This window comes from Mytilus edulis, chromosome 1 (assembly GCF_963676685.1).
Source record: "Mytilus edulis chromosome 1, xbMytEdul2.2, whole genome shotgun sequence".
NCBI classification, from domain to species: domain Eukaryota; kingdom Metazoa; phylum Mollusca; class Bivalvia; order Mytilida; family Mytilidae; genus Mytilus; species Mytilus edulis.
In genome coordinates, this window is record NC_092344.1 from 11,320,857 (window position 1) to 11,347,012 (window position 26,156).

Below are 26,156 nucleotides of genomic sequence, written 5' to 3' on the forward strand. Positions count from 1 at the left end.
TAAAGAAATCGATGCCGAGACAGAAGCAGGCATGATCCTTCTCGAAAATGGCAGCCTGCATGTTTATTGAAGAAGGGTGCGAGTATTCTTGCTCTTAAAACCCCGTTTATATCGAATTGCCGGTGAAATAAAGTGTTCTCAATATGCCTAGTATTTTTGACCATCAAAACAATTTTGGATTCGTCTACTCAGTCTCAAAATATTGTCAGAGTGAGACACAAAGACAACCCACGGGCACGGGTACTTGTTTTCTATCCATGAAAAGATCTTCTATCCCTGTATAGGTATATATACTCGTAATATATAGGGATATCAAATTTAATATCTTATAAATATGTATCGTCCAGCATTTTGTTGTGAAGAACCTTTGGCAAGTTGTTTATGGCAGGCTTAATTACTTCCCCTCCGGTTTATATTTCTAGACAAAAGCTAGTCCAAATAATTATGACGTCTGGCAAGGCTATTTTTTTTTCTGGGAAGGCGTCCCAGAAAAAAATTAAAATAGCCTTGCCAGACGTCATAATTATTTGGACTAGGCAAAAGCCAGACTATCCCATCCCGGAATAGCAAATGCCTGAAATGTTCAGAATACCTTATTACTGTTGACACGACATGTACAATATATTATTTGTAAATACATAAAGCAACTTTCGATTTGACAATAAAATTATACATTTAGCAATGTTTAGTCGAGTAAAGTTTTAAAGATCACAATATGTAAAGCTTTACTTGATTTCTCGAGCTTGATTTATACGTTATTTATCAAACAATTTTATTGTTATGACTGTGTGCATTTTAGTGTAGAATTACAACGAAATATTCATGTGAAGTTTTATTGGATTGTTACATGTAATTTATACGTGTGTATCGGTAATGCTATTTATAGACTTAAAGATGGTTAATGCTGTTTACAAATAAACGGATCGTGATCATCTTTACATATTCTCAGGGATGTCGTTAAAACAATTGGCAATTTACATATTTTGTATACAAGCTTATTCTGCAAAATACACACCGAACTGGAAATCTTTAGATTCTAGACCTTTACCGCCATGGTACGATGAAGCTAAATTTGGTATATTTATCCATTGGGGTGTATTTTCAGTTCCAAGTTTTCATTCGGAATGGTTTTGGAATTATTGGAAACTGCAGAAAATACCAGATGTGGTATCTTATATGGACAAGAATTATTCACCGGATTTTACATATGCTGACTTTGCTTCACAGTTTACTGTGGAGTTTTTCAACCCACGGGAGTGGGCGGATATTTTACAGGCCTCGGGCGCACGGTAAGTCAGCCCATGACAAATTAAAAAAACCAAAACAAGATGATTATGATATCATTATTAAATTTCAAGTGTTAACTTAAACCATACTTACCCTTCATATTAATGACAAGACATGTAGCCCGATTATGCATGTAATATTTGCCACTGGACGTTTAGCAATCAACAATCTATCGATCGTCCTGAATGGACAAAATGAATTGTATTTGTTTTATATTGGACACTCAGAGAGGTGGGTTCAATGGATTAATTTAAATAAATTAATAATAGTACGTTCTTTCAATCTTGGGCTTTATAAATATTTTGATATGAGCGTCACTGGTGAGTCTTATGTAGACGAAACGAGCGTCTGGCGTACTAAATTATAATCCTGGTACCTTTGATAACTATTGACCAAGACTTTACAATATCTCAACTCCTTGTGGGTACTTTTAAAGTTATAACGATCATTTGACGCTATAAACACATATTAAAATATGAAATTAAATACGAAAATACAATTAAATTAAATAAGCTAGCTTTAAGCATCTTTTTATCATGCAGTTTATTTTTATTTTTTATTTTTAGTTATTATATATGACGGAAGAACTTATTTATTAGTATATTTTTTCAGATATGTTGTCCTTACCAGCAAACACTGCGAAGGTTTTACTAACTGGCCATCAAAATATTCTTTTAACTGGAACTCCAATGCCACGGGTCCTAATAGAGATTTAGTTGGTAAGCGAACTTTTAAGCTCCTCCATTACAAACCAATTGTTAATAAGCAGTAATCAATGTTAATATAAAAAAGAAGATGTGGTATGATTGCCAATGAGACAACACTTCACACTAAAGAGACCAATTGACACAGAAATTAACAGCTATAGAACAACGTACGGCCTTCAACAATGAGCAACGCCCATACCGGAGGGTCAGCTTTTAAACGTCCCGAAATCACTAATTTAAAACAATTTAAACGTACAAATGCATACAAACAAACAACTATTCAACAACAGGAAAATGTAAGATTTGTTTGCACTGTTGATCAGTTATTGTACATGTAATCCGGTTATAGCTTGAAAAAAAAAACAACACCCAGACGACAATTTATGCATTGAATTGTTTCCATTTCAGGCGAATTTTCAAGTGCCATTCGAGAAAAAACGAATTTGAAATTAGGATTATACCACTGTCTTTCTGAATGGTTTAATCCACTTTACCTCAGTGACAAGGAAGCCAATTTTACAACAAACGATTTTGTGAAGGTATTTTTCTCATTCTTATAGAGTTATGTGTGGTAAGATGCTATAAACTAAGCATGTAACCTACACACTCATGTGTTAAGTTATACAAATAAAATGTTTGTCTCTCTGTACCACCTCAATGAGATGAATCTCTACCTGACATTTCTTACACATATATATTTTCCTCTTACATTTCCATAAAAAGCAAAATACTTCATTTTACATAGGTATTTTTTTTTTACAAACGTGCAGGTTCTATCAACATGCTTCATTATTTATAACAAGTTTTATTTGGCGAAAGACAATCACATTGGAACCTTTTATAGCTGACAATGAAAGCAAGTCTAGTAACCGCTATTTATATACTGTCCGTCCAAAATATTTTGAACAGTACACTTTCGTCAAAGTTTGCTTGGCTTCTATGAAAAGGAACGTTTTTATATTTGATCTGGTGCTTTATAATGATGAGTTGTAACAATTTTTAGAAATGCCGTGTAGCTACTTCCTGCTTTGCCAATTCTTTGAAATTTTGCAACACTCATTGTAGACGGATATTTATATTTGGTCTAGAGCTTGATAAGATTGAGTTATAGCGTGTAAGCAATTCTTACATCTGCTTTACATCTACTTCCTGTTTGCTGATATATATAGTCTGAAATTTTACAACACTCATTACATTGTGCATGGAATATTTTCGTCAACCATTTCTCGGCTTCTATGGAAGCGAATAATTTCATATTTGCCCATTAGGATCATGTAAATTCTGTTCCATATAAGACCATACAGAGGCGGATTTAGGGGGGCAGGCCACCCCCCCCCCCCCTTTTGGGAAAAAATTTGGTTGCTTATATAGGGAATCATTGAAGCGTGACTGGAGCGGGCCCCCTCTTAGGTCAGTCAGTGGGCCCCCACTTATGTAAATTTCTGGATCCGCAACTGCCATATAATGATCCATTTCTTTTAGTGCAGAAGTTTATTTTTCTCATTTGTTTAATTTAGTTTAAGATCATGCCCGAGCTTTATGAACTGGTCAGTAAATATAAACCAGAGTTGCTTTGGTCTGATTTATGTGAGAAAAAAGGGCCTGCATCCTATTGGACATCAAGGGAATTTCTTACATGGCTGTACAACGAAAGGTGAGAGCTAAAGTCTAAATATGTTAATGTAATCAATAATGGGGTTTTACTGATCTTATGTTTATATTTTTACGATTTGAAATGCATGCATGAATGTTAAATATTTCTTTCCTCTCTATTGTGTAATATTCATTAATTGCACATTCAAACAGGATACTCTATTTTGTTTGCAGTGCAACTGATGAGTCTTATTTAGACATACAGTTCTTAAGGAATAAAACTAACCTTTTCTTGAAATATATCAAGTAACGCTTATTTGGATTTGGACGATGATCCTATTCATCTGTATTATAGTCCAGCGTTCAATTTTTTTAACTTGACATATCACTGAAGTTAACATGTAATTTAACATGTGAAAACTCAAAGCTACTAAGCATATAACACAGTAAGTGTATCAGTAAATAAAGGCAACAGTAGTTTCGAGAGTAGTATACCGGAGTTTAAAAGTCATTAATCGATTGAGTGAAGAAAACAAATCATAGGTTACAAACTAAAACCGAGGAAGCTCATTAATTATAAGAGGAAAACAAAGGAACAACATGAACACTGAAGTGCAACAAAAAACAAACACAAACACACATAGAAAAGAACTATTTGAAAACAACGGTCATATCCCTGACTAGGTTCAGGACATATTAAGAAAAATTGTTGGGTTGAATTTTATTTTATGGCTAGCCAAACCTCCCGCTTAACTAAACGTGCTATTATTCCTTTAATTGGTTTTAGTGGATACATTTTTGCAGGGTGAAAAAATGTGTAAAAAAACCCATGATTAATTTTAAAACAATGTTTTTTTTTAAAATAAACTGTTTCAGTCCAGTGAAAGAGACAGTTGTAACTAATGACCGATGGTGTGATGTTTGTTTGTGTAAACATGGCGGATATCACACCTGCACAGACAGATACAATCCAGGTGTGTACTATAAATCATGTTTTAATCCACATCACTTTGAAACAGCCCCAACCATACCCCCCCCCTGTAAACATGGCGGATGTCACACCTGCACAGACGGATACAACCTAGGTGTGAACTATAAACCATATATATGAATCCACATCACTTTGAAACAGCCCCAACCATACCCCCACCCCCTTTGTAAACATGGCGGATGCCACACATGCACAGACAGATATAACCCAGGTGTGTACCATAATGAAGAGATTTATTTTATATAGTATATGTATTTTTTTCTGCATTAAAGATGTATAGTAAAATTTTCATCACTTGTCGTCCGTCGTCCGTCGTCTGTTGTCCGTCGTCGTTAACTTTTACAAAAATCTTCTCCTCTGAAACTACTGGGCAAAATTTAACCAACTTTGTCCACAATCATCATTGGGTATCTATATTAAAAAAATGTGTCCGGTGACCCGGCCAACCAACCAAGATGGCCATCATGGCTAAAAGTAGAACATAGGGATAAAATGTAGATTTTGACTTATATCTCTGAGACCAAAGCATTTAGAGCAAATCTGACAGGGGAAAATTGTTTTTCAGGTTAAGATCTATATGCCCTGCAATTTTTCAGATGAATCGGACAACTTGTTGTTTGGTTGCTGTCCCTGAATTGGTAATTTTAAGAAAATTTTGCAGCTTTTGGTTATTATCTTGAATATGATTATAGATAGAGATAAACTGCAAACAGCAATAATGTACAGCAAAGTTAGACCAAAATATAAGCAACATCACCTTAAGGAGTTATTGCCCTTTATAGTAATTGTTTACAATTTTCAAAAATTTTGAAAATTTTTACAAGATATTTTGCACTGTAACTACTGGGCCAAGTTCATTTTAGATAGAGAAAATTGTTAGCAGCAAGAATTTCAGTAAAGTACGATCTACAACCATATCACCATCACCATAAAACAATTTTGTTATGAATCCATCTGTATCCTTTGTTTAAAATGCACATAGACCAAGATGAGCGACACAGGCTCTTTAGAGCCTCTAGTTCTTTTAACAGTATATATACAAGAAATTTCCCTTTTCCATTAATTTTGTGTCATTTTTATGCTTAAACACGAACTGTATAAATCTGAAAGCTGTCAACAAAGAATTCTTGACCTGTCGCCATTTTTTTCGAACTATTTAAACTTTCAAATAATTAAAAAACAACAACAAAAGAGTGCATCTTATGAATATAGATTTAAAGTTATATGATTTAAAGTTATATATACCTACTTAGAAAAACATTCATTCTTCTGCATACTTCAACATGTAAACGCATCTCATCATTATAACAAATATTTAACCTAACATAAGTAGTCCCCTACCGACGAAGTCGAAGTGGACTTGAGGTTTGCACTCCGTCTGTCTGTCCGTCTGTCTGTCTGTCTATCCATCCGTCAGTCCGGCAAATCAGTTTTCCACACTTTTATTCTTCGTCCTTGAAGATATTGTTTATTTTTGAAAGCTTAGTTTGTCCCAATGTAATTACAGGTACATTGCAGAAGCATAAATGGGAGAACTGTATGACAATAGATCAGAGGTCATGGGGATATCGTAGAAATGCAAATATTGAAGATTACCTATCTGTGCATGAGATTATTACAACTTTCGCATCGACAATCAGGTAATTATTAATCTAATCTGGCCTTTACAAATAATAATTACAAAAAAGTATTATAGACAACTGCATTTTATAGACTACACTTTGATTATAACTTTTATTATATCATCTTGCTGTTAAATTCTTTTTTTAAAAACAAAATGTATGATAAAAAAAAAGTGCATGTCTTTTAAAGTATATTTTTTAAGAGTACCAGCAACAAAGGTAATGTGTTTATATGCAGGATGTGGAGAAGGGTTTAAATACTCATTGATGTAGATACCATATATCAAACAGCATAGAACATAAAATGAGGAACATTATAAATAAACATAGATACCAGGATGGCAATTCTATATGTGCACAAGACACGCGTTTCGTCTACAAAAGACTTATAAGTTCCGCTCGAATAAAAAAAATGTAAAAAATGGCCAAATAAAGTACAAAATTGAAGAGCATTGAGGACCAAAATTTCCTAAAAATTTTGCCAAATACAGCTTAGGTAATATTTTTCTGAGGTAGAAAAGCCTTAGTATTTCAAAAATTCAATGCTTTGAAAACAGTTAATTTATAATTATGAACATATCAATGATAACTCAAGTCAATACAGAAGTGCTGACTACTGGGCTGGTGATACCCTCAGGAAATTAAAACCTAGATACCAGGACTGAAATTTTATATTTGCGCCTAACGATAAAAGAGATAATACAAACACACGCTTATTACCCCCCCCCCCCCCCCCCCCAGATGAACAGAGGCACTATTCCAAAGTGCAAGTGCAAACAGGTAACACATATAATAAGATAGATACTGAAAAGGAATAAAGACAAACAAACACACAAATGTATCCTGGAGAAATAAATATAACCGATAAATCAAAAGACATATATATTTTTAGTTGTGGTGGTAACATGTTAATGAATATTGGTCCAACCAAAGATGGAATAATTATGCCAATATTTGAAGAAAGACTTCGACAGTTTGGTAGCTGGCTGAAAGTTAATGAGGAAGCTGTATATGGAACTGTACCATGGAGTCATCAGAATGATAGATTGACCAAAGATATTTGGTATGGTAGAACGTGTTCATTATCAATGATGAATATACGTATCCATTGTTCATTTTAAACTATGTAATTTAGGATTAAGTGAAAATTGGATGTTATCTATTTTGGAATATCACGATATGTAAAAAAAGTGGGTTAAATAAACTCATCATAGATACCAGGACTAAGTTTTGTATATACGTCAGACGCGCGTTTCGTCTACAAAAGACCCATCAGTGACGCTCGAATCCAAAAAAGTTAAAAAGGCCAAATAAAGTACGAAGTTGAAGAGCATTGAGGACCAAAATACATGTTGACAGCATACCTGACACTAGACGGAGTGACTACGGATCGCTTTGAAAATATATGAAATATTGATAGATAGTCGTCTCGTCTCATCTTCTACCAATCAGTCAATATATTTGATTATATTGAATTATCAGTTATAAATCATAAAAAAATATCAAATTAAAATTAAGACAACAACGTGTTGAAGATATGATATATATCCGATTGAATTCAAAATTCAGTACAGTAGTTAAAAATAATGACAGTAGTTCCATAGCTTATTACTAAATTCAGCATTTAGTACTGATTATGAATCTCGGTTATCGGATTTCATGTCATTCAACTAAATAATTTATGCCATCATATTTCAGCTTCACACATAACTATATTTCAACTACATTTTCGAATGTTGAAGTTGATGCGTTCGGGAACATTTTTCGAATTAAACGTAGGCAAGAAAATTAGACAAAAGCTATTCTCGAAATTCTGGAAATTCTAGATTAATATATGACCTTTCCGATATTCTCCGAACTTTGTTACAGAAGATATATTTTCTCTATTCCCAGTCAGATTTTCTTTAAAGCATGTTTTAGTACCCATTTAGGACATTTAAGTTCCTTACAAAATTAATCCAATTATGATTAAACCAGTCAACTTACACGAAGCAGGTAACTTTGCAAATCAATAGATATTATTTTTCACAGGTATACAATGCGGAAAACTGATAATGAAGGAACTGTTGTTTATGCAATAGTGTTGTCATGGCCAGTACAGTCTGTGTTGAGTTTATTTGAGCCTTTAGCAACGCCAGTCACACAAGTAACAATGCTTGGTTATCAGGGACAATTTAGTTGGATTCCTGCTGAATATCAAGGAATTTATATAGATGTGCCAATTATATCATGGAATAAACTGCCTTCTCGGTGGGCATGGATATTCAAATTGACTTTTATAGACAATTAGTCCTTTTATTAACAAATAATTTAACAGGACTCCGTCTCCAGTAACCATCAGTCTCTGTACTGAAGAATCAACCAGCTATGCAACTTATTATTATATCAACTATTGAAAATGTCTTAAAGGAAAGAAGAACTGGTATGTGACAGATATATGTCCTGGCAAGCACTATTTCTGTACGTATTTGCTAGTGGCAAAGCAGGGAAGGAGCTCTTATCAATAGATAAAACCATCATCTGATCAATCACATTATCCCAAAATTTTGCAGGTTTGCAATGGATTTAAAACGCGAGAAAAAATATCAATTTGTAAATGTGTATTGTTTTTCTAGAAGAACACCAATATGTGAAGAATTACGAAACGTGCTGAAAGTAAAACCAGCTATATGCAGTACATTGATCTACAAAATTACAATGAATAAAAACTTACGAGCATCCCATAATTTCTTCGATATATTTTCTGTATTACTATATCATTCAATGGAGTTCTGAAGGAAACATCCATTCAATCACCCTTTACCTCAACATTCCATTCTTAGATACAAACACACTTTGTTGTCCACAATTCTGTTTCTAACTGTTTATCTTTGTGTTTTGTATCCACAGTGATATAATTAGATAAGTGACGTCTTTAAACCCACCATGCAATGAAGCCATTTCGACGGCTAAGACTTGCCAGATTTTTACACAAGTTTCATAATTAGTTTTTATAGTGGAACTGGAAATACAACTCTATAAATGCATTTCCTATTTTCTTGGACTATGTTCCATTTTTTGTTTATATGTAGTGTCAAGTTTTAGCTAGCATTTGTCTTTTCGTTTATCGTTTCTTTTAATTTATGGCTTGCGATAGTTCCAAGTTGTTTTCACCTTTCTACATCACGAACATATTTAATAGTAAAATATGTGATTAACTTGGCAGATAAAAAATATGGACTGCATTCCTAGCACTCTTTATTGACATCTTATACTACTTCTTAAACTATTATTGTCTGATTATACTCCTGAATACAAAAAATGAAAATATCTAAGAACCAATTGACAATATATTGGAAACTCTTTTAGTATTATAATTTTCACGTTATGATGGTTGTAAACTTGGATACTATTGATGATGAGTTTCATTATCTATGTCATATATTTCAATGTACATTTCTTAAAGGTAACAATTAATCTCTGTTGATTAAAAACCACGTTTAATATCGATACGCATGACAATACTTTAACCGGCTGTAAAAGGTTGTAAAATTTTGTTATTTGTTGTTAGTTATGTATTCTTGCCTGCATCCTATAATTTGTTTATTTTACTTAGGTAATTTGATGTTTTGAAAATTTAATGTTCATTATTTTGTATATATGTTTTTGTTAATAAAAATTTAAAAACTTTTTGGTTAATTTGTCCCGATCACTAGACTGGTAAGTAAAGGTACTGTGTTAGTTAATCAATCATAATTACGGTATGTCTTGAGTATTTTGGTGTGTATTAGCTCCTTATTCTCAACCTGATTACGTGGGTTTTTTTTACCCTCGAAAGGCTGAAAATTATGGGAGAAACTTACCAGTTTGCTTGTAATGTACAATATTTAAGCACTCTTGTATAGTTAAATTTTGGATTTAATGGTCGCTTATAGGATTTTGAATCCAAGAACAGTGAATTAGAAAGGACGTTATCACCGTGCAGCAGAGAGAAACCTATTACCTATTCCTTGGGTACCGTTAATTTAAAATTGTTATTGTAGTTAATGTTGTTTCACATCTTATTGTTCGAGAATTATATCAAATTGAAAATTTAAATGCATCAGTTTTGCATTTGGAACATTTCTTCAATGATAATGGAGACTAAGAATTGGATGGCTGGTACGCAAAACGATCGTTGAATAGAAAACATTGAAAAGAAGGGGTGCTGTACATGTTGCTCATTGAATAGAAAAATCGAAAATGCACATCCTGCCTGAATTTCTTTATGCGAGTATTTTCCATTTTGTATGCCCCACCTACGATAGTAGAGGGGCATTACGTTTTCTGGTCTGTGCCTCCGTTCGTCTGTGCGTCCGTTCGTCTGTGCGTCCGTTCGTCTGTGCGTCCGTTCGCCTCAGGTTAAAGTTTTTAGTCAAGGTAGTTTTTGAAGAAGTTGAAGTCTAATCAACTTGATACTTAGTACACATGTTCCCTATGATATGATCTTCCTAATTTTAATTCCAAATTAAAGTTTTGACCCTCATTTCACGGTCCACTGAACATAGAAAATGATAGTGCGAGTGGGGCATCCGTGTACTTGGGACACATTCTTGTTTATTTTAAGCATTTTCAATTCAAATAGGATTTTGCCTATTTTTGCCACTTTACTGATTGTATTGTTATTCTGAAGCAGGTCAGGAATATGATAGTTGTTGTACATTCGTTTGATGTGTTTTGTCGTTTGATTTTGCCAATGATAAGGGACTTTCCGATTGAATTTTCCTCGGAGTTCAGTATTTTTGTAATTTTACTTTTGATGAATGTTTCAAAAGCACAATCAGTGTATATATTAACAAAAAAGATTCAATTTTATGCTTTTAATATCAAATGTTTTAAACAAATTAGAAGTAAGTGCCATTTCGACCCTTCATTTACCTTCTCAGTTGAAGCAAGATCCATATTAGGTTTGGTAGCACAAACAAAAATTGACGTCCCGAGTACCTGGGCTCTTCTATAATTGGCCTCATTTATCATGAAGTGTTTTATTTCTTCACAATGAGTATACAATCTGTTAGTATTTGATGCAAAATGATTTACTGTGCTTTAGCTTTTTCAATGAGTGTACCGATTGGAAATGATTGTTTAATATGTATTGTGTACAGAGATGATTGGAACAGGTTCTATCTAAAATTTCAAATTCAATTTTTAAAAAATGCATTTATTTTGAATTATTTGCGCCAATGGCTTATAGCATCAGTTATCTATATGGAAATATTAGGACAAAGGATATACTAGTACACAATTGAAGATTATGTAAATTCTAAGACATAACTTCAATTGATTTGCTCCTGTAAATAGGTTGTGATAGTTGATTGACAAAGGAAAAGGCAGCAGGGGTTAAAAAATCCACTAGCCCGACGCCCGGGACTAGATCATTTACGCCTCGGGCAATTAAAATGTGTAATTCGATATGCCCGACGGACTAGTAACAAAATATATTGACGTTTCCAAAATAGAAAGTGAAAAATCCTTTCATCACTATTTTATGTTAGCCATTTCGATTCAATTAAGTCATCCAGGATTCCAAGAATTTGAACTGGTTTGTACAGGTCCTGTTGTACATATTTTAAAACTGGAAGAAATAACTCTGGCATGTCTGGGTGGCCTGGTATCATGTGTTGATTGCAATTCTCGTACTTTAAATATCGATTTCTCATACCATGGCTTGGGGTATTGTACATTGCTTATCGTACCGAGATTTTCAATTAACGGTATTTGGGGGTATGATGTATTGATTGGTATTGACCTGTCTTGTTGCACAGCTCTTGAGCACGAAACCATGCAACAAAATATTTCTTAATATTTCAGTACGGGAACCCCAGGAACTTCGTCAGTTTCAACACGAAAAACGGTAGATGAAGGGAGTAACGAGGCTGAAAATTCATCCCCCAAAAATGCTAAATACGATAGGGAAAAGCCGCGGAAAAAAATAATAGTGTCCAGGACAGCAGGGCTGTCAAGTCTTTAGCGCGAGACTCACACATGTTCATGCTTATTTTGTGGCATTTTCCTTTGATCTTTACAATTTGGCCACAAAATCACGCATTCACTTCCTGAAAAGTTGGCAGAACTGGGACACAATGATTCCCATGGCAAGGTTGGCTGTTGCTGATGAAAAAAACAGACAATGCTCTGTGAATATTGCCGTTAGTTGCCCCAAGCACGCCAATAAAAAGTCTGCTTTGAATGTGGGAACAACTAAGTTAGGTTAAGCACCAAAAGAATAAATAACAGATCAACAAAAATTATTAAATACAGTGTATAATGTCTCCTTCAAAACAACGGACACCCACTTTGTATTATGCAACAAACTCTTGATTTTAAAGGCATAGTGATACTAGGGCTAGCAGGTCAGTTTTGATGGACTAGCAGTCCTCCCAACAGGGCTAGTAAAATCCTGCTGCCAATAAGTCCTGGGCTAGTTAGCTGTAACAAAATTTTTTAACCTCTGAGGCAGCACAGATGGAACATATACGAGTTTAAACTTTCATTTGAAAAAAAAGACATTTGTTTTAATTATAATACAAGATTTAAGTCGTTAGCATTGTACCTCGCATTTATCTCAGATCATAATCTGATTGAAATACAAATCATCTCTGTCCGCCCTTTTCTTATAAGCATTGGCCAGATGATCTATAGTAGTCAAATTCCAAAAAACTTCGAGTCGTCAATTTGAGTCAATTTCTATTAAAAAAAATAATGAAAAACCGAACTCCAAGGAAAATTCAAATCGGAAGGTACCTTATCACATGGCAAAGTCAAAAGCTCAAACACATCAAACTAATGGAAAACAACTGTCATATCCTGACTTGGTATAGACATTTCCTTATGTAAAAAAGTGGACAAAACCTGGTTAAAAACAAAGAAATAACATGACCTTACAGTTTTAGTTTGTAACCCGGATTTGTTTTTTTTTCTCAATCGATATATAAAATTCGAACAGCGGTATACTACTGTTGCCTTTACTTACATTCACTGTTGTATCTTTCCCTTTAAGTTTTTATGGATATAAAAGGTGTGAATACAGTGATGTTTCGTAATACTTTAACGACATCGTAATGCAGTGACGACTCAACATGGTATCGTTGTTATATTACTACTTAGAAATGTAAAGGTTGCATCAACGCAGAATATAACAGACATTTAAAATATAACAGGTTACTGGGCAAGAAGGCTATGTCAGTGTTACGTTCGGGTTTTTTACTACTACTGTGGATTCATTTATTTTCGTGGGTATCAATTTTCGTGGATAGAGAAAAAAAGACGTTTCGTGGTATACGTAAATTCGTGGATCGCTGATTACAACAACAAAAAATAGATACGTAATTCGTGGATTTCTTTTTGATTTAAGAGATCGTTTAACCTCCTTGGTTTGATCAATAATAAAACAAAACAAAAAAGAAGAAATTCATTGAAAAAGCTCGCTTGGTCATTCTAGGGTAAAGTGTTCATTGATAACTTCGATTACAATAATGGACAGAGACAACTAATTATTTGTTTGTTTTACAATTTATAAATTCTTGTCTGAATTCTATAAGGCATTCAAAACTTTATGATTGAAAGCTCATTTCCCTAATCACGATATAATAAACAGTGATATAAGTATAAGGTGTGAAAATAAATGTTTCTGTCATAATCAATATTACCTACGGGCAATATCCCCGTACTTAATCCTATTGATGTTTAATCACTGGTAAACCAAACTATGACACGGTAATTAACAACTTGCAGTTATTTTCCATGAACAGTTTTAATCAATTTTAAAAAGTAAATTATCACTGATATTAGATATATTTATTATAGATTTAATTAAATTACTTGTATTTTCTTTCAATAAAAAAAACACGTGTTATGTTACAATGTTTATCGCTAGTCAACACTATAATTGAACTGCATAACATAACCGGAAATAAACATCCGACTCAATACACATTTCTCGGGATTATTCTTCGTTGAATTCTTAAATTCGTGGTTCGCTGTTACCCACGAAATCCACGAAAATTGGTATACCACGAATAAAAATGAATCCACAGTAGTTTATACTGGATACAATAGTTCGATATGACGCATACTAAATCATTACTTTGAATTCGATAACTTAATATTGTTAAAAAAAATTTGTGTACTACAAATGTTATCAAAACTATATTTAAGCGCCACATTTCAATCAGTTTCGCTTCGACTTCTAAATTTTGAAATACTAAATATTTGCGGAAATGAAAGTTTAAAATATACACTGAAAATTATGATTAATAGTACAAAATTTTTATTGAATAATAGATCAAAGAAACTCAACCGTTTATCTAGAAAAAGTAAAAAGTGAAATAACAAAAATACGGAACTCCTAGAAAGATTCAATACGAAAAGTACTTTGTCAATGTCAAATGTCAAAACAAAAAGCTCAAGCACCCCAAACCAATGGAAAAAGTAAGAAACTGGATTTAAATGGGTCTTAAATGTAGCAAAATAACTGCTCAAGAAACTTTTTCAATATAAATGCAACAAAAGTACAAAAAATAAAATAGTATCGTAGAAATTCATAGCACTATCAGTAAATGGTTTTAAAAGTTGGTTGATAACACAGGCAAATTTCATTCACATCAATTTCGCCCGACTTTAAATTCATGTGAATCTCGCATGAATTTCACCTCAAACTAACTTATACGTGAAATCGCGCGAAATCTGTTTATGTGAGTTTCACATGAATTTTATGTGACATTCACATAAAATTCACATGAAAATCACATGAATTTTGTTCACGTGAAATTCACATGAATTTTAACAATTTTTTAAATAAATTAATTCAAACAACGTCCAAATTTTCAAATTTAAGTAAAATCATGATAAATACCAATTTTTTTGTTGAAAAGTCTTGTGAAATTCATGTGAAATTTTTCACATGAAAATTATACATGTGAATCTCAATTCACGTGAAATTCACATGAAAATTTTCACGTGAGTTTCATGTATAAGCTCGTTTGAGGTGAATCTAACGTGAAATTTTTCATGTGAATTTCATGTGATATTCATGTGAAATTCACGTGAGCATATTTTGCCTATGTAGCTTCTGGGAAGGTCGATAAAATGACACTGAAGAAATATACCAGTCATAGATGGAAAATCCAGGCAAAAGATACGAAAGGGACATTCAAACTTACAAATCGAAGATAAACTGACAACGCCACGACAAAAAAGACCAACAAACGACCAATAGTACACCAAACACTACATAGAAAATTACAGACTAAGCAACATGAATCCCGCCAAAAACTTGGTATGAGCTCAGCTGCCCCGGAAGGGTAAGCAGATTCTGCTTCACATGTAGCACCCGTCATGTTGCTTATGATAGTACAACCCCGGGGATAAGAGTATATCCGTTACTATCTGTAAATCGGATATACCATAATGGTCAACCAACTTGCGATGGCGTCCTTAAAAATAGGCAAAAGTAGTATAACGCTGTTCAGAAGTCATAATTCGATTAAACAGATGGAAAAATGGGTAACAAACTAAAACCGAAGAAAACACATCACTCATTTGAGGAAACCTACAGAGTAACAGACAAAAGCAACCACCGACAAGAATAGAAATGGACTGTTATATATACTGCCATATTCCATAAATAAATAATATCATAGTATATTACATGTAAAATATAGAATAACAACGGACACCTTACATGAATCTACAACAGCACATCAGGACACCACAAACGAAATATACATTAAGCGTAACATGAATGGATCTATGTGACAAAATTGACGTATTTTTGTGACGTTTATATTATCATAGGTATGTGCATGTAATTGTGTTATTATTAGTATTTTCTAACCATGTCCGGTTATTTTAAATCACAACTGTGCATAAACCAAAAAATTCTGTGCATATATTTGCTTCATACTTATAAATGAAAACAAATAGTAAATGAGGTAGCTTATTTTTATCTTAAAATTTACAAAGGGGTGGTTTCAACTCCAACACTGGGAACTCTTGGTTTAATAGCTACCTTGTGAGAAGCAACCCTCCATTACGGAAATCATGGTAGGAAATACGATTTCTGGAATATCGTATCAACTGGGAGATATATATACTATATGTATACAAGGCTGGCGGAATGTTGTTACATAGAAATATAAAGTTCACAATTGGGAACAGTGGCGGATCCAGCCATTTTAAAAGGGGGGTTCCCAACCCAGAGTAAAGGGGGTTCCAACTATATGCTCCCATTCAAATGCAGTGATCGTCCAAAAAAAGGGGGTCCAACCCCCGGAGCCCCCCCCCCCCCCTTCCTCCCCTGGATCCGCAACTGGGGAAGCTGATATCTCTATCGGCAGTTCTTCGTTTCTATGTATTTCGGGATTTGTTTTTGTTGCATTTTAGTGTTTCTGTTGTTCCATTGTTTCCCTCATATAGTTGATGTGTTTCATTCGGTTTCAGTTAGTAGCCCGGATTTGGTTTTTCTCAATCGATTTGTGACTTTTTCAATTTAAGATGCAATTCAAGATATGTGTTGTATCCTTTATCTCAAGTTCGATGGGATAGATGCATTCAACATAGTCACCAAATTTGAATTATTCAGTGAGAGAACATCAGCTATATAGCGAAAAGTAAAAGTTAAAGGATACTGCTAACCTCCTTTTAGAAGTAACGTGTTTAAAGATCTTTTTAAAAACGAACACACCTGATGAAGAGGAAATTAAAGTGAAAAATACAGCAATAACATATTCTTCTTTCTTAAGTTAAAATAAAATACTGTGTCATTGATTTTTGAAAGGACAACACATGTACGTTGTAGGAAAATATTGAAAACGGATAAGGTGTAAGAGAAGACTAAAACATATTTTGAGAGTGTGTTGTCCTGTAGACGTACCGATTTAATGCAGTGTCATCGTGCCAGCTATACTCAGTCTAAATTGAAAAATGCCTAAAATTGAGCATTACACATTATTTTTATTTTTGCTAATCACTGTATTGCGTGGATTAGTTCAGAAAGATAGGACCTAATGAGACCAGAAATACTTCCATTATGGTAATAAAACTTACAGATGTATAAACCCATCTAAAATACACCTTCTGCCAAGATACGAGAAAAAAAGATTAATAAGCTCCATGATTTCTATTATAGATTATTTTATTTCCCATAGTATTTTTAAAAGTGTCATAAATAATTAGACATTGTAAATCCATAATGCAATTGAAGTCCCTCTGACATGATACATGGTACTATGTTTTGTCTAGTTCCTTGCCTTGCTACATGTAACTTATTTTGGAAAATCATGATTGGCAATTGCAATGCAATGAATATTAAACATGATGCTTAACCTCTTGGACTGCCAAATTTCTGTTTGGAGTTTGCTATTCCTACTGCTGACAATTGTGTGTTTGAATCTGTCACCTTTATTCAACTGACATCATTGTACTGTAAAATTATGAGAACACAACAGTTGGACATTCTTATTGTTTCAAACATTAATGGCATAATGCTATGACTGCATAAGGAAAATTATGCTGAGAGAAATCAAATGTCTGAATTGTTACTTTCATAACACAGACTTGTCTAAGTCTCTTACAGTTCAGGTTTTCTGAACTTCTAAATTGTTCATGTATGCATACAACAAACATGCATCTTATTTTTTACTTTTTCTTATTTCATGACTTGTTATTTGATAAATTTTCGACATGTTTTAATCCCTTATTTGAATTTGAAGATAAGCAATAGACTTCAAGGCAGAAGTATAAAACAGGAACAACGTAATATCCATAAATCAATGCTTGTATCACATTGCAGACAATAAAAGAAAAATCTTTCTACATGATTGAAAACATTTGTTTCTGTCTTCCTACAAGATTTGAAAACATCCACATGTATCTTATTTTTCACTACCCAGATAGGAATTCCAACAAAAACTTCTTTTTAAATATTTTTACAGGTCTCGGACTATTTTGGAGTTTACCAATATTGCTTGAAAAAAGAAGCCTAATCCTGATTAGTTCTGTAAACCTGCCATCTTAAAAGTCCATTCCTTACTCATATGGTATTGTTTCCACAGACAAGGGTGGTATCTATATATTTATTCCTTTTCCCACCAGCTCCAGCTGTCCATGATACATGGTAATATGTTTTATCAAGTTCCTTGCCTTGCTACTTGTAACTTATATGGAAATTCATGATTGGCAATTGCAATGCAATGAATATTAAACAGGATGCTTAACCTCTTGGACTGCCAAACTTCTGTTTGGAGTTTGTTATACCTACTGCTGTCAATTGTGTGTTTGAATCTGTCACCTTTATTCAACTGACATCATTGTACTGTAAAATGTTCAAGACACTGCGGTAATAATTGACATTTACTGACATGGTGTAAAATTATGAAAACACAACAGTTGGACATTCTTATTGTTTCAAACATTAATGGCATAATGCTATGACTGCATAAGGAAAATTATGCTGAGAGAAATCAAGTGTCTGAATTGTTACTTTCATAACACAGACTTGTCTAAGCCTCTTACAGTAAGTTCAGGTTTTCTGAACATCTAAATTGTTCATGTTTGCATACAACAAACATGCATCTTATTTTTTACTTTTTTTTATTTCATGACTTGGTATTTGAAACTAAATTGCTAAAAAAACAAAAATCTCAAGTTGTCAACATTTATTTTAATAAAAATTAGGATTTCAATAAAATACAAAAATGTAAAGTAGTATATAGAAAAATATATAACGACAGAAATGTGATTGGAATGTATTATTATGCACATGCATTTACACAAGATTGGTTATGATTATGATTTTATAACTACCATCTCCATAGTCATGTTCTTTTTGAACCTATAATGCATACTAAAATGGCATAGAATTTCATCAAATTTACATTGATTAGCAAAATTGAAAAGGTCAATACTAATCTTTTCATTTGTTGATTGTTATATTTTATCACAGTAGGGTGCTATGTTACTTACATTTTTGTCATTTGTAAAATCCAATGTTTACGAGATGAATGGAATTAAACAATTAATAAAATCTTAAGCTACCAAGCTGAATCAGATCCCTATCAACTGTTTATACATATTTTCAGATACATCTCCCATTTATTTCAACCAACATATTTTGGACATAATTTGTTGAGAGTTTTATTTTAACATTTTAGTGATATAAAATATCAGAAATCTATATGACAAATCCTGCTGCATCAACAAATAATAGTTCTAGTTATTTCATTTATCTCTTTCTCAGTCTTAAAACCTATCAGGCTGTGCTACACATTCCATCAATGCCAAAAATCAAGAAATATTAAGATTTTGGGCAGATGACTTTTAAGAGTCAAAATATTCTATATTCACACAGAAATAAATGAATTTTTATATCTTTTGTTTTTATATATTTCTTCTGCGTTAATTATGTAGGAAAATTCAAAGCACTAAATATCATATATTCATAAACATTGTATATTGCACTTTTTAATACAAATGTGTATCCACATTACTATGAGCATTAATAATGTTAAACCAAATTTCACACTCTATTCATACATACAGTCTAGTATCAATTTTTTTGACCAAGTAACAAATATTCCCATGATATGTAATCACATAAAAAAGACACTAAATAATATTAAATTCCAGCATATCACACATTTTTGATATTATTATTACATTAAACAATTCTATTAAGATCTAAATAAAACCAACCAATTGCAATAATATGAAATGGCATATCACACATTTTTCATTAACTGAAAAGGATACATTTTTAGACATGGTTTAAGGTTTAATCCCTTATTTGAACTATGAAGATAAGCAATAGACTTCAAAGCATAAGTATAAAACAGGAAGAGTGTTATATCCATACATTAATGCTTATATCATATTGTAAACAATAAAATAATTATCTTTCTACACGATTGAAAACATATCGTCCTACAAGATTTTAAACCATCCACATATATTTCAATTTTAACTACACATAAAGGAATTCCTGCATAAAATTTTCTTTTACATTTTTACAGGCCTCTGTCCATTTTGAAGTTTACCAATATTGCTGGGGAAAATGAAACACAATTCTGATTAATTCTGTAAACCTGTCATTTTAAATGTCCAAGCCCATTCACATGGCATTGTTTCCACAGACAATGGTGGTATCTGTATATTGATTCCTTTCCCACCAGCACCAGCTGTCCATGTCACTTTGTCAGGATATCCCAACATGGTGACGGTTGTGTCCTTTGATGTTATAGGTGCTCCAAGTTTTACCAAGCTACTGTCTGGCCATTCCAGCAGTATAGCATACACATCATTTTCTGTAGTTCCCTTCTTCATTGTATACCTAGAAAAAGATGTATTCACTATTATATACTACAAGAATTATAAGATAACAAAAACCATGAGACAAGATGTCAGACATTGTCTAAAATACTATGTGATATACATAAAAATACTTACCATCAATCTAGGTAACTCTTTTCAACTTGGTTATTTGATCAAAAGTGTAAGTAGCAAAAAAATCTACCTAGTAAATTACCTGCATTTTCCATTAACATCCCAGATACTTTTAAATAAATCATATGGCCTAATTTTTTTTTTAAATAAGATTGGATAAACTTTAACCTTAATCACTAACCTATGAAATGAAATTGTGGTCAGATTAACCCTGTCTGACAGACATGTAGACCTGGCAAGGATCAAAACATCAAACATAAGTAGTTATCCTTTTATTCATAAATTAAAGCAAGTCGAGTCATTGAAATGACAAAAAATATTCACTTTTTCTAGGAAATCACTGAACTAAAAAGATTAGGTCAGGAACAATGGTCATATGACAGCAAAACATTTTACTATAAGGCATCTTTATACAAGGTGTGGGGCATACACGTTTGTTTGTACCTTCTAAAGTATGAAGCTCTAATATTTTATGCTGCAGCTGCTGTGGGATTTTCATTCTTATGTCTCGCATTTTGGGACTTTTGACCAAAATATAACAGTCTATAGGTTAAATCTATTTACAAATAATTACTTAACAAATTTATTTTTTTTGTTCTTAGTTTGAAATTAAACTAGGGAGACTGATTTATATAAGAGCACTACTCTTGTTTCCTAATCACTATTATTGCATCTTTTGTATATTTTGTATTTATGTCTTAACCCTTGTAGCTATATATATAACAATTTCTTAATTGTATATAATATATTTTTATTAAATCTTAATTATTAGTTGTACATCAGTGAACTATTTCTACATACCACACATTTTTAACAACAGTGTCATTCTGGTGAACCCAGGGTCTAGTTGCATAGATTCCATCTCCATTTACACGAAGCCATTGTCCCATCTGACGTAGTCTCTCTTCATAAATAGGACTGATCTTTCCATATTTTGTAGGACCAACATTCATCAGCATATTACCTCCGCAACTATTAAATGCAAATATTGAAAAATACATCATGTTTACAAAATGTATACTTGTTTGTTAAAAATAAAGTTAGTCAAATTAATGAACAAATAAAAAAAAGAACAATTGTTTTTTTTTTTAATCCATCAAGGTTCTGATGTGTAAATCATGACAAAGCAGGGTTCTGTTGGTTATTTTTTCATTGACAATCATACATCTCCTTATTCTATAGAGCCCACAAAAGACTATAGGATCCTACATCTCACTTAATGACTTATTTTCAAGGAGATAAAGTGGACTTAGTATAAAAACATTTATTTCGGAATGCCATGTGCTTTCTTAATTACCTGACAGTAGAAATAAACTGTTTTAGAAGATCCTCTATTGTAAGGTAGTCTTCAAGCCTAGCGTTTCTACGGTATCCCCAGGAAAACTTGTCTATTGTCATAGCGTTCTCCCATTTGTGTTTCTGTAACTTGCCTTAAAACAAAAAATATATATATATTCAATTTGGAAATTTGTTCATTTTTCACATTCTATTTCTCTCAAGACATACTACGTACACAATATACATGATTTGATTGATATTGACCTTTAACCTTATTACATGTTATTACTTTTTCACCTGTTGTATAAACAATTTTAATAATTCAATGCTTTGTCATACTTAATAATTCAAGTGAGTTTACTTAGCTTGTTTGCTTCCTGTCCATCAGAATCCAAATAAACTTCTAATAGTTATTAAAGGGAAACATGATTATATCTCTCTGGGTATCTGTTACAATCAGTACATCAAAAATGAAAAGAAACTAGATAAGACTTGCATAGTACCCTCAGGAGTCAAAGTATAACCCCTTATGTATAATAAAAGTAATGAAAAGCATTAAGTTAGAAGCAAATAACATTGTAAATACCTGGATTATATCTATCAGAACATGTATAAAATCCTCCATGTTTACAGGAACACCCAGATCCCCATCTATCATTGGTCACTACTGTATCTTTCACAGGACTGCAAAATTGAGAAAATTATTTAACATATTGTATAAATCTTACTGAGAACCTTTATAATTAATAACTCTTACCAATCTGGTGTGATTTTTTTTATTTATTATAAGTGTTAACTTTAGTTCTGAACTTGAGAAATACATAAAAAAAATCTAGAAAAAACCCAGTACTACCGTAATCTTCTTTATCTGATGTTTGTGAAAACAATTTATGAGAATAAATGATGGCAAATTTCAGATACAATATCTTATATTCCTATAGGCGCAATAAACTCACTCTGAAATACTTTGACAAGGCCAAAGGTTTCATATACAAAAACATTAATGTTAGAAAAATATCATTTATGGGGAAACCAAAATTTAATTTTAACTGATGCTACATGTTAATATGCCATATTATTAAGATATGTACATTTTGACTTGTTTTAAATGACACCAGATCTCTGCTCAGCAGATTTAAGAATTCAATTTGCCTCAAAAACGTCTTTAAAAACGAAAACATTGATACCATGGGGCAATCTCAGACTCAATATACATCACACTTGACAATTTGCTTGATATGGTCAAAATCATTGCCAAACAAATTTTAAGAACAGCATAGTTGTTCTTTGATTACCGTACGACTATTATTCTTTCAAATTATAGCTGTCTTACCTGAATAATGATGTAGATCAAAGATAATTACAATCTTTTTCGATATTGATTGAAAAAATCGTTATCGGGAAACACATGGAAACTGATAGAAATCATCCCAAACTCGGATGAACTATGAAAATTTTCCGAAAATAAGACTAGATAATATAAATACTTTAATTTAATTAGAATAGCATTATTTATCTATATTGATGTAATATTTATAATATTTTGTAAACGACTAACAATATGCAGTTTATCTACCTGAAGAATCCCTGAACTTCTGGTACTAATGAAACAGGGACCTTCACGAGATAGCTGTGTCAGTGGAGTAATTGTTAACAGCGAGCAATACTGTTGTTGAATAAAAAAAAAAAAAAAAAAAGAAAATGTTTAGAAGTTTTAAGTTCATCAAAATCGTGGTCAATTTGTACACAGATTTCAAACATTATAAATTTAAGGTTTCAGTCTGCTACTTTTTATATAATCTGCAGGTTGCTATTTTTGCAATTTGAAATGCATATGAAATATAACTAAAAACTTGAATATAGTGAAAAATTAAAGCCCTTTACCTGTCAAAACGTTCCATTCTGTAGTTACTCTTATAACTGAAGTTGATACTGACCTTTCATTATAAAGCCAAGCCAGGAAGTTGGTTGAATTCCAGTAGGCATCAGCAGCCTCCCAGTCTCCATCCGACCATATAACTTCTGGCTTGTATGCATTCACCAGTTCATATAATTCAGGCATAGTCTTAGTCTGAAAAAGTAAATATAATCTAAAGATTACTTTTACAGATACCTATACCTTACTCATAATCAGAAGAAGGATAAAAATGTACATTTATTTACTGTAAAACAGCTTATTTTCTTGAGCGTTTTATAAACTATCCACAAAAGTAAGTTGGTTTACAGAATACATATCCATGAATTCTGATGCTTAATCTCTGTTAAAAGTAATGTATAATAGTAAATTTCAGATAACTTTCAGTTAAAATATATAAAAATATATTAGTTAAACATCAAAGGCTGCATCTTTGATAAATGTAAATAAAATTGCTTGACATATAGACATCCCAGTTGACAAAACAAAATAACTTATAAGTTTGTAAAAACATTACCCTGACAAAATCTTGTTTCTTAAATCCTGAGCCCTTGTCATCCAAATATCTTGGATTAAACCATTCAAACAGAGAGTGGTACAGTCCAAACTTCATCTGGGTTTTAGCTCTCACTGCAGCTGCTAACTCACCTGTAAACAATAAGAATTTAAAGCTAATATGTTTACATTATTTATGTTACATTAGATGAAGTGTTTAACTTAATTGTACCAAGTAATGAAAAATATTTATAATTTACATTTAAAGTTCATTTCAGAATTGAATGCCTCTTTTTGTAACTTCATTGGGGTGTAAAAGCGTTGACTGAAGTACATTTTGTATAAAGCGCAGAAGCTGAGTGTAATAATTATTCATCAATAGATGCATGGTACATGTATGTGACTATATTTTCAGGTGGACTTCTATCCACATCTCCCTTTATTCATATAACATGCAGTAAAGTAGTAAAAAATCTTACCAACAAGATCTCTGTTAGGACCAGTAGCATTAGAATTCCAGTTAAAGGAATACTTAGATGGCCAGTTGGTGTAACCTTCATGATGTTTACTTGTCAAAACAATATATCTATAAATGCAGTAAAATAACTGATTAAAAAAATCAACATCAGCATGTATGATAAATTAATGTAGCAAGATAATGAAAAAATATTTAGCAAAAATGCTGAACAACTGGTTTTATATTGAAAAAAATTGTAAAGGGTTCTGCAGAACCCTGTGTCTGACTCTCACTCTGGGATTGCTACTGTCAGTATTAAGGTGTAGTGTTGACTTTTAATTAAAAATGTGTCTTTTATGATGATTTGTAAACATTACAGAATTTATTTCCACACTTTTCTTCATTAGGACAGGAACAATTCTTACTTTGCACCAGAATCCTGAAACATTTCAGCCCATTCCTCTGGAACAAAAAACTCAGTTGTGAACATAGCTGCAAAATCTGCATAAGTAAAATCTGGACGGTAGTTTTTCTGCATGTAATCCAAAACAGCCGGCATTGGCTGGCCTTTCCATTGCCACCAAAACCACTCAGATGAAAAGGCTGGTACAGAAAATACACCCCAGTGAATAAATATACCAAGCTTAGCATCATCATACCATCCTGGAAGTGGTCTTGCATCTAAAGATTCCCATGTTGGGTCGTATTTCAATGAATTAACAAACGAAAATAGCAAAACAAAACAAACCAAGTAAGTGGCCATTTTGTTTTCACGTGATGAAAACAAAACACATGATATGTACTCAGGTATAATATATATCCAGACAAGAGGTTAAGCTTCAAGTCCGAGTCATCATGGACAAAATATTGTACAAGTGATATATGTTAACACAGCAGAGCTATCAATTCGATGCTAAATATTCGTGACAAAGATGTTTTGAATATCCCTGTCGTTTTATCTACAAACCATACAGAAATAATTAATAGTATGCCACAACGGACGTTTAGACCACACACTCATCGAGCTCACCGAAATTAGACAAATACACAAATCTGCATGTTTTTTAACATTCAGTAATGTCTTATTCTAAACTGTTGTTTGTTTGTCTATGCACTCATTCAATAATACTTTAATACCAAAAATGTTGAGGCATAATTGGAATAGACCCGGTTTTCCTATCTTTTACCAGCTCGTATTCAATTTCGTGATATTTTTTATATACAATATATAAAAAAAATCTATCTCTCTTTGACTTATAGTGTGACATGTCACCCTTTGTATTATCACTTTTTTTTTTACTGTTTTTGGTGATTCAGTCTTATTTCTCGATCTCATAGATCTACGTTTTTTTTT

General features: G+C 32.5%; 2 protein-coding genes across 3 annotated transcripts; one reads left to right on the forward strand and one right to left on the reverse strand.

The window, feature by feature from the left end:
- Positions 1-630: 630 nt before the first annotated feature.
- On the forward strand, positions 631-9,869 carry LOC139524013 (alpha-L-fucosidase-like). Its single transcript, XM_071318536.1, has 8 exons — positions 631-1,289; positions 1,900-2,006; positions 2,403-2,533; positions 3,512-3,648; positions 4,464-4,561; positions 6,086-6,218; positions 7,093-7,263; positions 8,232-9,869. The coding sequence occupies exons 1-8, from the start codon at positions 952-954 to the stop codon at positions 8,488-8,490; spliced, it is 1,374 nt and encodes a 457-aa protein (XP_071174637.1). The 5' UTR covers positions 631-951; the 3' UTR covers positions 8,491-9,869.
- An 8,990-nt stretch (positions 9,870-18,859) lies between these two features.
- LOC139523862 (alpha-L-fucosidase-like) lies at positions 18,860-25,780 on the reverse strand. Of its 2 annotated transcripts, XR_011664702.1 has the most exons (9): positions 25,228-25,765; positions 24,825-24,931; positions 24,368-24,498; positions 23,873-24,006; positions 22,522-22,619; positions 21,955-22,087; positions 21,459-21,629; positions 19,911-20,544; positions 18,860-19,823 (listed from the first exon to the last, which is right to left on the reverse strand). XR_011664702.1 is itself a non-coding variant. In XM_071318211.1 (8 exons), exons 1-8 carry the CDS (start codon positions 25,563-25,565, stop codon positions 20,286-20,288), a joined length of 1,371 nt encoding a protein of 456 aa, XP_071174312.1. In that variant the 5' UTR covers positions 25,566-25,780; the 3' UTR covers positions 18,860-20,285. The 2 variants fall into 2 exon arrangements, 1 of the variants encoding a protein (XP_071174312.1); XM_071318211.1 differs by having other exon boundaries at positions 18,860-20,544; positions 25,228-25,780.
- Between the last annotated feature and the right edge of the window lie 376 nt (positions 25,781-26,156).

Coding starts and splice junctions, on each gene's coding strand:
- LOC139523862 (XM_071318211.1), bottom strand. CDS start 25,565: ATGGCCACTTACTTGGTTTGTTTTGTTTTGCTATTTTCGTTTGTTAAT. Junction 21,630..21,954: donor CAGTTTATTTCTACTGTCAG/GTAATTAAGAAA, acceptor TGCATTTAATAG/TTGCGGAGGTAATATGCTGA. Junction 20,545..21,458: donor ACTGTTGTTAAAAATGTGTG/GTATGTAGAAAT, acceptor ATCTTTTTCTAG/GTATACAATGAAGAAGGGAA.
- LOC139524013 (XM_071318536.1), top strand. CDS start 952: ATGTCGTTAAAACAATTGGCAATTTACATATTTTGTATACAAGCTTAT. Junction 1,290..1,899: donor TTACAGGCCTCGGGCGCACG/GTAAGTCAGCCC, acceptor ATATTTTTTCAG/ATATGTTGTCCTTACCAGCA. Junction 2,534..3,511: donor CAACAAACGATTTTGTGAAG/GTATTTTTCTCA, acceptor TGTTTAATTTAG/TTTAAGATCATGCCCGAGCT.